Source organism: Alternaria postmessia (genome assembly GCF_024291825.1).
Source record: "Alternaria postmessia strain BMP 2775 chromosome Unknown scaffold_34, whole genome shotgun sequence".
In the NCBI taxonomy this organism is placed as follows: Eukaryota; Fungi; Ascomycota; class Dothideomycetes; order Pleosporales; family Pleosporaceae; genus Alternaria; species Alternaria postmessia.
Window position 1 is genome coordinate 282,001 of NW_026260107.1, and position 15,308 is coordinate 297,308.

The following is a 15,308-nucleotide window of genomic DNA, read 5'->3' on the forward strand; positions in this document are numbered from 1 at the left end:
CCTAGAAATCACCCAGTCGCCAGGCATCGCGGCTTTGCTTCTCGCGACAGCCATGTTATAATACTTGTACATTCCTTCACCTGCTCTAAATATGCCTACCTATTTCGCGCGTGGCGTGTCGGTGCGACTGAGCGCGACGCCGCTCGAAGACTCGACTACACAGAAAATCATACTAAGGAAGGGCGACGCAGCCAAGCAGCAGTCTGAATTGGCTGAAAGGAGGCTCCTAGAGAGGAAGTTGCTGAAAGAGGAAGTCGTGCCTTTCCCCGATGATGAATACGCTTTTCAGCTCAATTGGGTCGCAAACGCACCTTTCATGCAGACCCGGGTCAAGAACAATGTATATGACAAGACGGAAGCGACGACAGGTACGCTGTTTGTCCACATCCCCGATAGCATTACTGCAACTGACCACGGCTTCACAGATGCCGCCTCACTCCGCGAACCGAAAGCACTTGCCCTCCACGTTAATCTCTCCGACAAGACCTACGTCTCTGGCCTCTACAATCAGAGAACATCCCTCAAGATCGAGGTCTTCTTCAATGGGACGCTCTCCGCTTGTCTATTTATACCCACCCACGATGTCAGGTCCGGAGCGAAAAGTAATCATCAGGTCTTCGGGGGAACCAGGATCGACTTCCTTGCTGAGCGACCTTGGGTGATCCTGTCGCCTGAAGTGGCAGCAGACGGCGATACTAAGAAGAACACCACAGTGGTTTCAGTTGAGCAGCGATGGCTACACCTTTGTCAGGCGCTCCAAATCGAAGCGCGAGAGCGAGGCCAAGACGAAGAGGGCAACAGGCCTCCCACTGTCGACTTCCTTTGTGCGCTTGCGACAATGCAAATGCCGGACCAAGTGCGCAATATGCAGAAGCCGGGTGGAAAGACTTTTGGCATCATCGATGTGATCATCACTGCTGGCGAAGGTAGAAAGCTCACTAGCGGTGTAGGCTATCTGAAAGCACCGAAGCGCATGGTTGATGAGAGCTACCCATTCGTGCCCGATGCTGACAACACTACCATGCGACTACGTACAGATACGCCTAGTAAGAGCGAGAGTGATGCGGAGCCCCAAAATTCCACCCAGCCGAGCTCAGAGGTCATCGATGTGGATGCAGAAGGAGATAGCGATCCGGACTATGATTCTTACAGCAAGAGACAGGCTCTTCAGTCAAGAGTACGCTTGACACAGGACATACCACATGTTCCATCATCGGCTCTACAGCACCCGGCCATGGGTCCTTTGATACCGTTTATTCCACCACCTCTCTATATTGAACCGAAGACTACGGTGCTCCAAGCACCAGAAATAACAGGTCCAGATTTGCCGTCGTCATCAGGTCTTGCACGAGTACATGCGCAGGCTCATGAGCAAGAAAGAGCATACGAGCAACAAGTGGACATCACGTCGCAAGCAGGGCTTAGTCCGAAGATGATGTATCCAGATATTTCTCCATACTTACAGACGCCCCAAATGCGTCTCTCACCATATGTCGTTCAATTCTCAGATCCAACTCTAGGAGGAATTACGCCTAATGATCTCATGCGTCAGATCCCGTTCGACAACGACGGCCAATCTTCCAGTCCGTTGAGTCGCTTTCCAATGAACCTCCAGGGCCCAAGTCATTCGGCTGTGTCATCTTTCCCTCCATTGATACCGGGACTTCAACATAACTCCTCAAGGTCCGGTCTGTATGCATACTCCTCGTCTAATCAACCATGCAGTAACTTTCCTAATATCCACTTCTCACTCCCAAACTACAATATGTCTGGAACCGGCCCTTCTTTCGCTAGGAGATCTGAGGTCTACAAGCCGAACATGTTGCCACAGGCTACAGCTTTTGCTGGGCTTCAGAAGTCTACGCCGCCGCAAGTGCCCTTTCCGCCGTTCGACCGCCGACTATCGCTGCCATTACCGCCAGCAGCTCTATACTCGGTACCTACAAAGCCAAAGCGAAGTCTCTCTCCACAGAAAGCTTCTTCCTCACAAAAGACAAAGAAGGCGAAGTCCAGCGTCGAGGTCAAACGCTTGATAGTTCATGGACAAAAGGATTCGATATTGGTGGACCACCGATGGGACCCTGCACAGCATATTGGCGTGTCTCTCAATAGCCCAGCTAAACTTGGAACTCAAGAGACAGTGACCCATGGCGACAAGGAACACGAAAATCCTGTTGAGCAGGGAAGGACGTTCACAGGCACTTCCAGAACACGGAAGAGTTCTGTCCGGAAAGGAACACCAGCACCCGCATCATCTTCAGAGCACGAAAATCCAGACCTATCTATGGCTGCGGACAAGCATCAGCCAATCAGTGCTTTCCAAGCAAACGCCTTGACTGGTCAGCACGCTGTTAATGCTAAGAAATCCAAGCTGAAGCACGAGCCGGAGAAGGTTGCGAAGGCCAGGTCCGATAGTGATCAGCCTGGTACCGATATGAGCAATCAAAATCTGCGTGTCACAAAGGAAAGGTCTTCTCGTCGCACAACCTCTAGTAACAGCATACTCGGTGTACAAGGCCCAAAGGCAAATCCAATCTGGTTTGAGGATCCAGAAGAAATTTTGCGTGAGGCATCTGCGCGACTGCGACGATGTCGACCTTCTAAAAAGCATGGAAATGCATCTGATGTGGCAGTGCTGCCTAATACCGTAGTGCCGACTGTTCAAACTCCCAAAGCATGGGATACCGATACATCATCCCCTCTCTCGAGCCTCCATACGACCCCTGAGCCCGAGATGGAACCTACGACATACACAAGTTTGCCTCAAGCATCCGTTGAGTTATCTCCTGCTCCCATCCCACAGGCAGATGGCTCAACCGAGCGCAAAACCACGCCTAAACGCCGACGCGGCAATCACGTTCCATCTCCGATGAAGCTCGCTTCAACTTCTGCAACACCCCAACTTTCACTTCACAATCCCTTCTCATCTCGGTCTTCAGCCTCGAAGAAGCGCAAAATTACTCACCATACCTTGCCCAAGGAGCCGCGCAGCCCCGACCGCCTGAAGACCAACGACAACCCACCGCTGAACAGGGACTGCGTAATCGCGTATGCGGAGAGCAAGGACAAGAAGAACAAACAAGGTATCCTAAGGCAGGTCAAGAGCGAGAGGCTCGGAGTGTTTACAGAGAGTGACGTCGTCTTTGCAGCGAGGTTCTTTGTTGAGGATTAAATAAGGTTATATGAGGAGGTTGATCATGACGAAGAAACATGTACAGGATACCGTGAAGATGTGTATAAATAGACGTACGAGCTTCAAAGTTCTGCCATACGCTAGAAGAATGGCAAGCTGGTATTTGCCAGACTATGTACGAAACACGACTCGAATCAAAGCAGAGAGATGTTTTACATGAAGGGAGTGCTGCATGTAGACTCTGTAGTAGCACCGTGTTCATCGTCCTTGTTGGTCCTGTTACGGGTCATCGTGGTGACATATGATCGAAAGAATCGCTGTAATCAACTTCATCAGATGGCATACCGCCTCCCAGCATATGTCATAGTTTTTTTTTTTGCATTGTGCAGCATGCGTTCGATGGTATCAACTGCTGGCTCAAACGCGCGTGCGCGGTGTCGCGCAATCACATGTTGTCCGCTTCGAGCCTAGCTCCATTATGATGAGGTAGCTGCACGATCCATGTGCGAGCCCGTTGTGTTTTGCGGACACGAACGTCAACACGACCACCACGTAGACAGGATTCCCACCGGCCGGTCTATTCAGACTAACTCGATATGCGCACATTTAAACCATCGTAGATCACCAGCTTTCCGCAGTCCCTCACACCAGTACGAAGGATTCGAGGAGAGACGAAGAATGACGTTTACGCGTTCTTCCATTGCTCCCAATAGGCATGCCTAGATTTGAGAACCACAGCATGATAACCATGGCTCACAATGAGAAGAGCTAAATCAGCCAGGATAGCTCCCGGCGCACGCATCGCATCTGTTGGAAGATACGTTAAACTTTACAAGCACTTTAAAGGCGGTTCTGACCTCGAATACCTCTAAGCACAACTATCACGATGCCGCACAAACACCCAATCGATGTAATGCGAGAGGCGTACGCAGCGAGCCTGATACTCGCACTGGGCCAATGTGGATGGTATGGGTATTGAAATTTGTAGTTGGCAGATAGAACGACTGGGACAAACTACAAGGCAAAAATGCGAACGACCGCGATACCTCTTCGAGCCCTTCTACACTCCGTCAGAAGATCTCATTTCCAGCGCACCAGTCTCCAAGTCGAGCTCAAGACGAGAACAACCATTCCACAAGGCATCACGCACGCGCCTCTACGTCCTCGACTTTGACAAAGCCTCCCTACTTTCGTTCGAACGACACGAAGACGCGATACAACAATTGATCACAGCGGTGACTTGCAACAGTCCATACTTGTCCGATCCGACTACCAGAAGCGAGGAAGATCGACAGCTCTGGGACGCTTTCAGAGCGACGTACCTGCATTCGGCTCGCACGGTCTCGAAGAACCTCCGACAGAGGTATGACAAGCGTGCGAGAACTTAGCCAATATGGTTCATAAATCAGTGGGAAAAGAAGGTGGAAGAGCTGTCACAATGGAAGGATGGCGACTTCATTGGATTCGGAGGATGACCTGGCTTAGTATCCCTCATAGACACCAAGGTTTCTCGGCTCCGATAACTGCAATAGCATCTTGCACCCGCTCTGTACTTACGATATCTTCCATCTCTTCTTTTTCTTCTAGTTGCTCACCAGCAGCTACCTGCCGCAGAACACCCACCACACCTTCCATTGCCGTCAAATTCGGACAGTGCTCTGTCTCTAACATCGCAGTCTGTACTCTCGCACCCTCCTTCCTCATACTCTCGACAAGCCATTTCTGGTAATCGTACGGAATCGTCATATCCTTCGTCATATGAATGAAACCTGCGAAGGTGAGTGCATGGCGCATTGTCGCGTAGGACTGAGGTTTGTGCCAGCCGCCAGGTATGAGGAGAATTTCTGGGGTTCTTGATGAGGACATGATATGTTGTTCTTACCAATCTGGATACTACAACGACTTAGCAGTAAGAGAGTCGTTGATCAGGCGTGAGGATGTTGGGGTTCCACGAGACGTGTAAGCAGGTGGCCTCAAATACGTCCCGAAGTACTAACGACAATGCTGCTAAATCGAAGCAAACTGCTTCGCATCGCGACGCATCATGGCAAGAATCATTGCTTTTAACGAATTACAGCCTTGCGCATGTCCTGTATGCTGTGAGGATTACGTGTATACAATAGATTCCAATTCACAATGCGGTTCGACAAGGAATTATCATGAGTTGGTCCCGGCACGACGATGTCTCCGAGTGTCAAACGAGAGGCGAGTATGGGGACCGTGCAATTTGAAAAGGAGTTGCTTTCAGCCGGTGTCATGGTTGGTGGGGATAATGGCCCCCAACATCGGCTGCTAACACGGATTCCCTCAGCCGCACCTTCTCCTTACAACATTTGTCTCACATTCGAATCATGAACATCTACCGTCCACCATGTCGACAGATACTACAGCCCCCAAAGTGGTACCGAGTCTAATAGACACACCAAACCCTGCTTCTTTACGATACTCACCTCTTCCGAAAGACGGCGACAGCTTTAGACTTCTACGTGTACTACCTAGCTTGAGGTTCAACTCCTCCCTGCAATGCGAGCTGTACACTGCTTCAATATCGGCTGAGGAAGATCAGTATTTCGCAGGCTCATACGTTTGGGGTCCGCCTGAGCCAACAAAGTCTATACTGCTGGACGGAAAGTCTTTCGAAGTGCGCGAAAACCTTTTTCGGTTTCTTGAAGCGTTCCGCAGCCGGTACCGATCGCAAGTTATATGGCTGGATGCTATATGCATCAACCAACATGATGTGCAAGAGCGGAGTCATCAGGTTCAAGAGATGAAGCGGATCTACTCTGGCACCAAATGCGTCTATTGTTGGCTCGGTAACATCAACCGATTGCCTTACACGAGCATGCTCGACACACACCGGATGAAAGATCTCGTACATTGGCGTGATAGAGACGCGCGTCGTAGTCTACGACGGAGTGAGCAATCCGAATGTATAGTACAAAGAGAGTACTGGGGGCGACTGTGGATCGTGCAAGAGTTTCTACTGGCCAAAGACATTATGATCTTAGTGGGGAGGTACAAGCTTTCTTACCGTGAGTTCGAAAGCATTGTAGTCAGTTGGCCTTTCCATAACACGCCGGATTCACTGCGTGTAAGCAAAACATTCGATCTGATACGTCTGCGAAGAGAAAACGTGCGACGGACCTTTGAGTCGTTGTTTGCGGACTTTGGCATGCTGCCTTGTTCAATGCCCCTAGATGGTGTGTTCGCTTTACTCGGTCTCGTCGGCGACAGGAAAAAGGATCTGCAGCTTAGCAGTTTGATTGATTACGATCTGACGGCATGGCAACTTTTGAAGCACATACTAGACAGCAAAGTTCTGTGGGAGCCTTTCAGGTTTGCGGAATGCTACAACCGTTATTTGATCAAGGGACAGAAAGACAAGCATATGCATGATCGTACCAATTTGGAACTGGATTGCTATCTGGACTGGAAATATTGCGATTCAAGTCATAGTCTGTACAAGAGCATCGACCGATCGTCCTTCCAACCGGCTTTGCGAGCGTTCCAAGGCTGTGTTTCCGCGAAACTCGGGCACATGGATGTATCCAACAATCACAGTATAGTCTATGCGCATGACTGGAGGACAGTATCACGACGATCCTGTGTATTACTGCGTCTTTCTACGAACGTTTTGGAGTTGTTAAACGAGGTTGCGTTTGTCACATACGCTCTTGTTGAAGCATGCGACTTGCGATGCAAGAAAAGCTGCGCATCTCACCCGATTATCGGCTTCGTTGGCGTGACATCTTCTCACGAAGAGGAGCACCAGACAATGTCACCGATGACACCGATCGAACTTCCATTACCTACGGATCATGCCCTTGGAGAAATGTTCAAGTTCAGGAAAGATGCGCAACAGCGTATGGGAGAGTTGTTGATCGCTGGAGAAAAGAAGGCACGTGCGGTCCGGTGCAAATCTACCCAGTACAAACTTGAGATAAATCTCGAGGTCATGATGCAATTGTCGACTTTCATGGTTAGTATAGAAGAAGGTGACTTCTGGTCGGCGTTTCAAGGAGTGCCTAGAAAGAGCTACAAAGACCAGCTGCCACTGAAGATGTGGCAAAACCTGGGTCGCTGGTCCCTGGGAACTTCCCTGGGAACTTCTCTTGGGGCAGAAATACATAGTTGAGGAGACGGAACTTCCGGAAGAGAGTATCAAGGTCGAGGAGCCTATCGGACAATATGCGCTGCCGTCGTCTAGCTTTTGGAACATGGATCCACTGCGCAATGGTGAGTTTAGTCTCTCTTTACACGGCTATTCAAAGCATGACCCGCAGGTGTCTGCCTGGTTTTGACTGTGTTACAGACCTCATGTTTGGTTTGCTCATGAGGTTCTGGCCACCACTGCCCCACATCACGAGTCATTTCGCAACCTATATACATGCGCGTCACAACCATTCGAACCTTTCCGCTTCCTTTCAGTACCTGCAAATTGTATATATAAATGGTTTATTTTTAGGCTGACTCATCAATCAAACTAAGCACGGTTTCGATACGAAACATTCTCCCCGTAGCTCAGTTGGTTTAGAGCGTCTGACTGTAATATCTGCTGTTATCAGAAGGTCCCTTGTTCGACTCATGGTGGGGAGATCAGTTCTTTTTTTTTAATGATCGAAGATAAGCAAGATCATTAGTATGATTCTAGGAGCGGAGAACTGCTACGGCTTTTTTCTTAATGCGCGTTGCTCTCGAGGTGGAAATACGAGAGTATCGCGCCTTTTTGCTGGATCCGTGGGATTGGTGGGTGGCGGAAGCGAGGGAACCATGCGCTACCGAGGCAACTGCGACTCTGCTGACCATTCTCACTTGATAAAGGTACAATACCTCTCCCCATCTGTTAGGGCTTTGCAGAACAAGTTTTTAGTTGTGGGTTGAATCGGCTCTTGATCTACCCGTCAATCCTCTTCCATGGTTAATTTGCACGTGCGAACCTTGAATCTGACTGCCATGGAGCAAGTTTATTTGAGCCCAGTTTGCGGAACAGTTGTGCAATATCGCGTAAGACCAAAGACTCGGTAACGATGCCTCAGATAGTGTACCGCGGCCGACGTCTCGAGAATTATCTGAGCAGTATTGATTGCGCACTGTAATCCTAGCCAAGTGCTAATCGAGTCGCGTGAAATGACTGACCGCGGCCGAGGACGATGAACTTGGAGTTGTCTTGGTTACTATCAGCGTCCACGTAGAGTTCGATCAGGTTAGTAGTAAGCTCATTCTATATTATCAGCAAGCTTGACCCCCATATACGGGTAGTCAAGGGCATCTATGCAAGATATGGTTCAAGACAAGCCTGATACGTAGGAGCAAATCTCCGATAGTCGGATGACGTCCGCGATAGTCGGAGTGAGTATACGAGCCAAGCTAGGTGAACCTATAGGCAACAACAACAATGAGCAGATAAACAGTGCCTGTTGTTGCGGAGACCTGCAACTCTTGCAATGACCATTAGATGTCCTGCGTTCTACCGCCGGAGGCCAGAATCTTACTTACTGACAGGATTTCCCCGACTCTATTCATCCAGCTGCAGTACATATCAGCTACTACCACGTAGTGAATACCGAATGCGATCGCCACAGCAATGCCTAATTACGCGCGGCAGAGCGCCCTGGATCTGGATGAGATATACGGCAGCTATGTCAAAAATGAGAGCATCGTCGCCATGATGAGAAACATTCGCACCAAGGAGAAAATGCACAGCGCTGTAAGTGACCGCAATTGGCGGAGCTCATACGAAGAAAGTACTGAGCTTCAAACATAGCATCACTGCGAGGACAAGGAGTGTGGCGGCAGTCCAAGCATGAGATGTGTCAGCGCGCTGCACTTTTGCTGGTGTCTTGCTCCCATTGTCGACAAAGACAGAAAGTCAGACACATACGGCCAAGTCGTGGTATGTGGCCAGCGCTTCCAGTGCATCTCCCCTAAAGGATGCGCCAAGCATCCGTATCTGAAGGGCTTCAACATTGACATTAGGGACGCGCGCAACGGCTACCCCACCACCGAAATCAAATGGAAGCTCATCTTCGAGGTATTCAAGACCGAATACGATGCAGCATTGGCAGATAATGCGGAGCGGCAAGAACTGTCGAGAGAGTGGGAGGGCATGACCGGCCATCAAAAGCGACGCCAGCGGAAACTCCAGGACCAAGCTGCGTTCCAGAGACGTCGCGAACGAGAGCGTGCTGCTGGCCGACTGGAGACTAAGGAGTTACCATTGAGAGATGACGAGATATCCCTGGCAGGGGATGGAGAAATTGTAGGTATTGCAGCTGGATCATATGGCTCATGTACCGTGCATTGAGCGCCATCTACTAGGACCATCAGTTAGACTAACATACGCTGTTAAGGATGACCGCAGGCCTACAACACACGTATCTGATGTATCGCCATCTGCGAAACCCACACTGAGAACGCGTCCTATCGCAACTCTTCTTCTGACTAAAGACTCCGAGTTACTGTCTGCTCCTACAGATACGGACGAAGTCGCAGACCAGCAAGCACCCATCAAGATACCCGCGACTCGACTTCATCGGAAAGTTACTAAGACACAGGGAGTCGAAGTTGCCTCAGAGCCTGATGAGAAAGATGACATGACTCCTAGAGTGAGGGATGGTGTTAAAGGCAGCAATGCGGGCATCAGTGTAAAGGTCGGTTTGCGCAACAAGACTGGAGGGTACGCATGCGTATGATCGCTGGGAGGCAGTGATGATTTCGGAACGCGTGGACAAGCATGAAAACTGTAGTGGAATCGTTATGTGCTCGGCACCTGCATGAATCGGAAGCTGCGTTAAGCCTGTCGATGCTGATGTGATGATCAGGATGGCGCCGTCACGCGATGAGGGCGTGCAGGATTACAGATAGTAGCTAGATCATTGCAAAAAAAAAAAAAAAAAAAAAAAAAAAAAAAAAAACAATCTTTGTCGAATTATCACGTCACAGGCTACTGTTTTCGAGGCGTTTTGCATGTGCTGACGTGCGTTGTTGTGATAAGGAAAGGCAGGTAAGAGCGCGTCAAGCACGCTAGCTAGCCGATGACGTTTGCCCTTTATGTAAGCGCGCACTCATGTGGATCCTCCGCAGCTACTTCCTTCATGCCGTTACCCACAACTCTAGTATTCAAAAAATATATTGCCGTCGTCAGCCCACACAGTCTTACCGCCCGGTCCGCACACATGGCCAAAAATTCAGCTCCTCCGGGAAGGCTCGAACTTCCAACCTCCTGATGGACTGCTACTGCAAGCTGTAACAGTCAGACGCGCTAGCCAATTGCGCCACAGAGGATATATGAATTTTGATGTGCAGATTTTGAATTGACACATTTGTAATTCCAGGTATTTGCACGTCGAGACGCATGCCCGCGATGATCAGGCCCAACGATCGCTCCATATCGCGACCTACGTCTCCACCGACCAAATGGGTGGGCCCGGAATATTGTATACCGTCTTCGTCGAGATCTCGGGACTATAGATGTCGATATTGATCTCAGGTTCTCCTAGTGATCAGCTGCAGGCTCTCCTTCCAGTCGTCCGTATACGTACGATCCATACTCCACACTCCTGGAATCTTAACCATATATTCCTTGCTAGGAATCACACCTTTGTCATCGTTGCTGACTTCTAAATGCGCGCATTCAGGGTAAAACTGCGGTTCTAAGCAAGTACGACATGTTAGCACCTTGCACACAGATTAGACTGGGAAAGAACCATATACATACTATTCGCCGAATGCAGACTAATAATTTCATGCCTCACCAAATATCTCCCCGCTTTCAACCCTACAGGCACTTTCTCACTCCACAAACTTGGGCTCCCATCCCACATACTGAACGCTTTCTGGAACCACTCTCCAGTCTCGATGCTTCCTTCCAATAATCCCTTCTCCCCGATCTTGAACCAGTCTGCCGTTTCGCTGGAGAAGGTCGTGCAGTCGTTGTCGGCGTTGTCGCAGTATGCCATCCATGCTATCATAGGACCGACGGTGTGCACCCAGTACGCGTACACGGCGGTTATATTCTCGCCTGCAAGGATGGGTATGTAAGCGCGGGCGGGAGTGCCGGGTGTGTTGCAGGACAAGGATGAGTTGGTGGTTTCGAAGATGGGGTTGTTGGATATCCATTTTCGTTGTGGCATCCACGAGGCAGCGTCTTGCATGGCTTCATCGCCGTAGGGGTCGTAGCTGGGATTGTTGTCAGTTGGGTCGCGACAGTCGTTATTTAGAAGGACTGTTATATCAAGATCTTACCCTGGGTACCATGTCTCGCCAACAGTATAGTTCAGTGCACCTCCGTGGGCGGAAACATAATGGGCTAGCAGTACAGCGATAGAGGCGAGGAGGTTCCACATCGCAAATGCCTCCACTATGAGATAGCACGGAAGAGCGAGTTATGAAAGGAACACTTGGCTCGGGTTGCGTCAAATGACACCTAGGTTCGATCCGACTACTAATTGACAAGAGACGATATGACGATGAGTGTGAACGTTGTGAAGGCTTCCCCACATACCGCCAATACCTGCTGCATATAACGTACCAAACATCAACAAAGCTACCCTTCTGTCCGGAGCCAGAGTTATAGATCGTCACACATTGGTTTCTCCTATATTGCCATTGCACTCAGGTTATGCGACATTCGTCTAGACGCTGCACTTGACGTAAAGTTCCGTTCGGCACCTAGAGCGAGCTCATCAAAATCTGACAATGCAGCAACCAGTGACATTCAAACATTATTTTTCGCGCCGGCAGTCGCTAATTGATAGACGTGGGGTGCAGGGTTATAATAATGTGGGTAATTTGCGAAAATGCTTGGTATGGAGCTTGATTACGAACACCTTACTGTTTACCCGGATCTATCTAACAACATACTCTGACGAACACCGTACCTTAGGTGGCGCAACATCATTCAGAGTATACATGATGGCATGGACAGTCCAAATTCCACGAATGACAATCGACCCCACCTGTTGATGTGGAGGAATCGAGTGTGAATGGGCATATAACCATCAAGTTCCAGAATGGAGCCTTTTCATCATTCTGACTGCCTTCAACTCTCCCAAGATGCGTATCCAATCTCTTGCTGCAAGCCTCGCTCTTGTGTCCGGCGTTTTCGCTGCGCAATTGACTCAAGTCTCGAACTATGGCGGTAGTGCGCGAGCGAAGCCTGGCATGTACGTAAAACCCATTCATCTCTTGTATCTAGTTAACACCACACGAAAGGTGGGTATATGTGCCCGATCAAGTCAAGAGCGACGCACTGGTCGTGGCAATCCACTCGTGTCAATCATCGGCGCAGAAGTACTTCCAGAACTCCCTGATTCCTTGGAAGAAAGGCTCAGACACCAAAGGGTACGTAACAGTCTGGCCAAGCTCGACAACCGAGTGTTGGGATGTGTCCAGCAAGGCTTCGCTGTCCCATAACGGTGGCGGCGATTCGAATGCTATCGCGAATATGATTACGTATGCGATCGATAAGTACAAGATCGACCCTAAGAAAGTGTTCGTGACCGGTGGTTCTTCTGGTGGCATGATGAGTAATGTCCTGGCGGCCACTTATCCCGAGCTCATCAGCGCGGTGTCACTGTACTCTGGTGTGCCAGCTGGGTGTTTCGTCTCCGCTTCTGGGGCAGCAGCAGCGTGGAACAACACTTGTTCTGGCGGACAGTCCATCTCGACTGCGCAACACTGGGGCGACGTAGTTCGGGCAATGTACCCAGGATATAACGGAACACACCCGCGCATGCGTAAGCTGTGGAGATCAAGACGCGTTTGAACCATGTACTGACGTATCCAGAATTTTGGCATGGCTCTGTAGACGGAACACTTAGCCCAAAGAACTACGATGAGACGTTGAAGCAATGGACTAATGTATTTGGTGTCAGTACCACACCGACGAGCTCGAAGAAAGATACACCAGAGAGGAACTATCGCACTGATGACTTCGGTCCAAGCGTCGAGGGTATCTGGGCAGTGGGTGTAGGACATAGTGTTCCCTCGCATCTGACAGTGTCAGAAGCCTGGCTTGGCTTGTAATCAATCAGTGACTTCCACTTGTTCAATGCCCTCCCTTTGGTACTTCTAGTGTGTCTCGCCTTTTCGGCTGACGAGATGGACTAGTATCAGGACGCGGAGGTTCTTGGTGTGGTGGCGGAGACGTAGGTACTGGAGATGCACTACCTTCAAGCGCTGGTGAAGACATGATGCTTGCCGCGTATACGCTGTTTGCCCTTTCTTCGCGAAGCTGACTGTATGTTCGACTGATGCGTTCCAGATCGGGGTTTCGCAGGATCTCGCCAGGAACCTCTGGAAACCTCTGAGTCTCCTCATCAACTCTTTCATGGTCTGGATCAAGTCTTTCATGTGCTGCATCCCCGAGGTAATTCCCGGCTGATGTCAACCAACTTCGTATCCGGTTTCTGCCAGCTGTTGGCTGATCCAGTTGGTGAGTATCTTGCTGAATAGCCTGAGAGGCAGAACCCGTATTACGTTCAGAATCAGGATACGTGATGGTCGGGGTCAATTCGATAACGTTGGGCGATTCTGATCGTATACCCAGACCATCCCCCGTCTCTCTATCAGGGCCAAGATACACGGGCGAAGGATACCGTTGAGAAGGTTGTCGCTCACTACTGCGACTGATACGTGATGAATCAGAGTTCTCGAATTGGTTCGTGGGCTTCCCTTTCGGGTCGTCGTCGCCGCTGGTTGACCACAGAATATAGAGAGAACCAAGGGCAGCCATGATTGTTCCAGCTATTGGTGACCATTGTCCTAACGAACATGTTAGAAACTGGCATATCGCTATGATTCTCTGCTTACCAATCGAAGCCATGGGCTCAGTCATAAATCGTACTTGTGGGCTGAAGAAGTTCGCTTCGCCAACCCCGATAATCGTGAGAATCACCCCGCCAAACAACGGGATTTCGATGACGCCCAAGAACTTCCTCACGACGTTGTTGATGCCTTTGAGCTCTCCAACAGTCATATTCGCACCCTCAATCCTAGCGTTGAGAGGCTCAACAGGCCGTCGCCTCTTCCAGTTGATCTCCAAAATCTTATCCCAGGTAAATATTAGAGATAATATCGCGGGGATGCAGAATCCAGCAGAAAGTAGCATGGCGGCGTTGAAGGACAAGATACGCGGCACAGGAATAACATAGACGTCGGCAGCGGATCCTCCTCGCATTGGAGATATCGGACCCTCGCTTTCGGAGCAAGTCAAGTTACATCTAGCATGTTCGTATGGGAAGTTGGCGGTGCCGTAAAAAGGGTTTCCATCATCATCGCTGCTGCAGGCCGTTGAGGTGACCCGGTAGAATTCCACGCAGAGGGCCAACAATCCCATCAAGATCAGTATCGTCCAGAGAAATATGATGTTGCGTCCTGGAGACTGGAAGTAGGTTCGCGACAGCCTCACAGTCAGAGGCGCTGCCAGAATTCCGATCGCGCAGAACTGGAAAGCCTACATAGTGAAGACATGAAATCAGATTACGTCACACGCGTATATTGGATACCAAGAACTTACTCCATATATATCCATATCAACGCCGCCTACATAGTTCGTTGTTAGATTCGCTCGTCTTGGGTGTTCTTGACGTTCTTGGTGGCTGTTGTACTGACCATTCGTATGCGCCGAAGCGAGCACGAGGGCTTGGAGAGCAGAAATGGCCGGCAGAATCAAGACGGCAGCAAGGCACGTATTTCGCAGCCATTCGGCTTTGCGAAAAGTTACACATGCCGCGACCAGGACATAGTACAAAATCTGTATTCATGCATCAGTTCTCTGATAGGCCCAGACCCGCTCAACACGGGTATGCTAGGATGGGGGAGTACTAACACGCGATCCTGCGCCATAGTTGGATGAAATTGGCCAGGCACAAACGACTTGTACTGCAGGGCTAGACATTGTAGCTGTTGAAGTAGCTGTCGCAACACTTTGCGTCGCAAGAGTGGATAGCGCTCGAGTTGCCGAGATGCTCACATAGTACGAGCAAAGGCAGATGAGATGAAGACATTACTGAGCGGACTGTCGCAAAGGGAGAGTAGCGGCATAGGTAATGCGCACTGCGCAAACGGGTGTGCCTCCGGACAGTAAGGCGTTCCATGTGTGCTGTAGATCTCCAATGATCTGGGGTAATGCAGCCCACCGGTGAACTATATGGCATTGACGTGCTACAGTTGC

General features: G+C 50.0%; 5 protein-coding genes and 2 non-coding genes across 7 annotated transcripts; 4 read left to right on the top strand and 3 right to left on the bottom strand.

Moving 5' to 3' along the window:
- Positions 1-91: 91 nt before the first annotated feature.
- J4E82_006111 (uncharacterized protein) lies at positions 92-3,172 on the top strand (the record flags this gene model as incomplete). The annotated part of the gene is made up of 1 exon (XM_051732371.1): positions 92-3,172. The coding sequence occupies one exon, from the start codon at positions 92-94 to the stop codon at positions 3,170-3,172; it is 3,081 nt and encodes a 1,026-aa protein (XP_051587946.1).
- A 4,471-nt stretch (positions 3,173-7,643) lies between these two features.
- On the top strand, positions 7,644-7,729 carry J4E82_006112. The gene has a single exon. It is a non-coding gene; the product is annotated as a tRNA-Tyr (tRNA).
- Positions 7,730-8,936: 1,207 nt separating this feature from the next.
- On the top strand, positions 8,937-9,825 carry J4E82_006113 (uncharacterized protein; the record flags this gene model as incomplete). Its single annotated transcript, XM_051732372.1, has 2 exons — positions 8,937-9,392; positions 9,484-9,825. 2 exons carry the CDS (start codon positions 8,937-8,939, stop codon positions 9,823-9,825), a joined length of 798 nt encoding a protein of 265 aa, XP_051587947.1.
- Positions 9,826-10,324: 499 nt separating this feature from the next.
- J4E82_006114 lies at positions 10,325-10,417 on the bottom strand. The gene has a single exon. It is a non-coding gene; the product is annotated as a tRNA-Asn (tRNA).
- A 201-nt stretch (positions 10,418-10,618) lies between these two features.
- J4E82_006115 (uncharacterized protein) lies at positions 10,619-11,478 on the bottom strand (the record flags this gene model as incomplete). Its single annotated transcript, XM_051732373.1, has 3 exons — positions 10,619-10,785; positions 10,959-11,311; positions 11,378-11,478. The coding sequence occupies 3 exons, from the start codon at positions 11,476-11,478 to the stop codon at positions 10,619-10,621; spliced, it is 621 nt and encodes a 206-aa protein (XP_051587948.1).
- Positions 11,479-12,187: 709 nt separating this feature from the next.
- J4E82_006116 (uncharacterized protein) lies at positions 12,188-13,159 on the top strand (the record flags this gene model as incomplete). The annotated part of the gene is made up of 4 exons (XM_051732374.1): positions 12,188-12,297; positions 12,347-12,475; positions 12,497-12,870; positions 12,921-13,159. The coding sequence occupies 4 exons, from the start codon at positions 12,188-12,190 to the stop codon at positions 13,157-13,159; spliced, it is 852 nt and encodes a 283-aa protein (XP_051587949.1).
- Positions 13,160-13,181: 22 nt separating this feature from the next.
- On the bottom strand, positions 13,182-15,032 carry J4E82_006117 (uncharacterized protein; the record flags this gene model as incomplete). Its single annotated transcript, XM_051732375.1, has 5 exons — positions 13,182-13,897; positions 13,946-14,588; positions 14,652-14,677; positions 14,747-14,888; positions 14,964-15,032. The coding sequence occupies 5 exons, from the start codon at positions 15,030-15,032 to the stop codon at positions 13,182-13,184; spliced, it is 1,596 nt and encodes a 531-aa protein (XP_051587950.1).
- Positions 15,033-15,308: the final 276 nt, after the last annotated feature.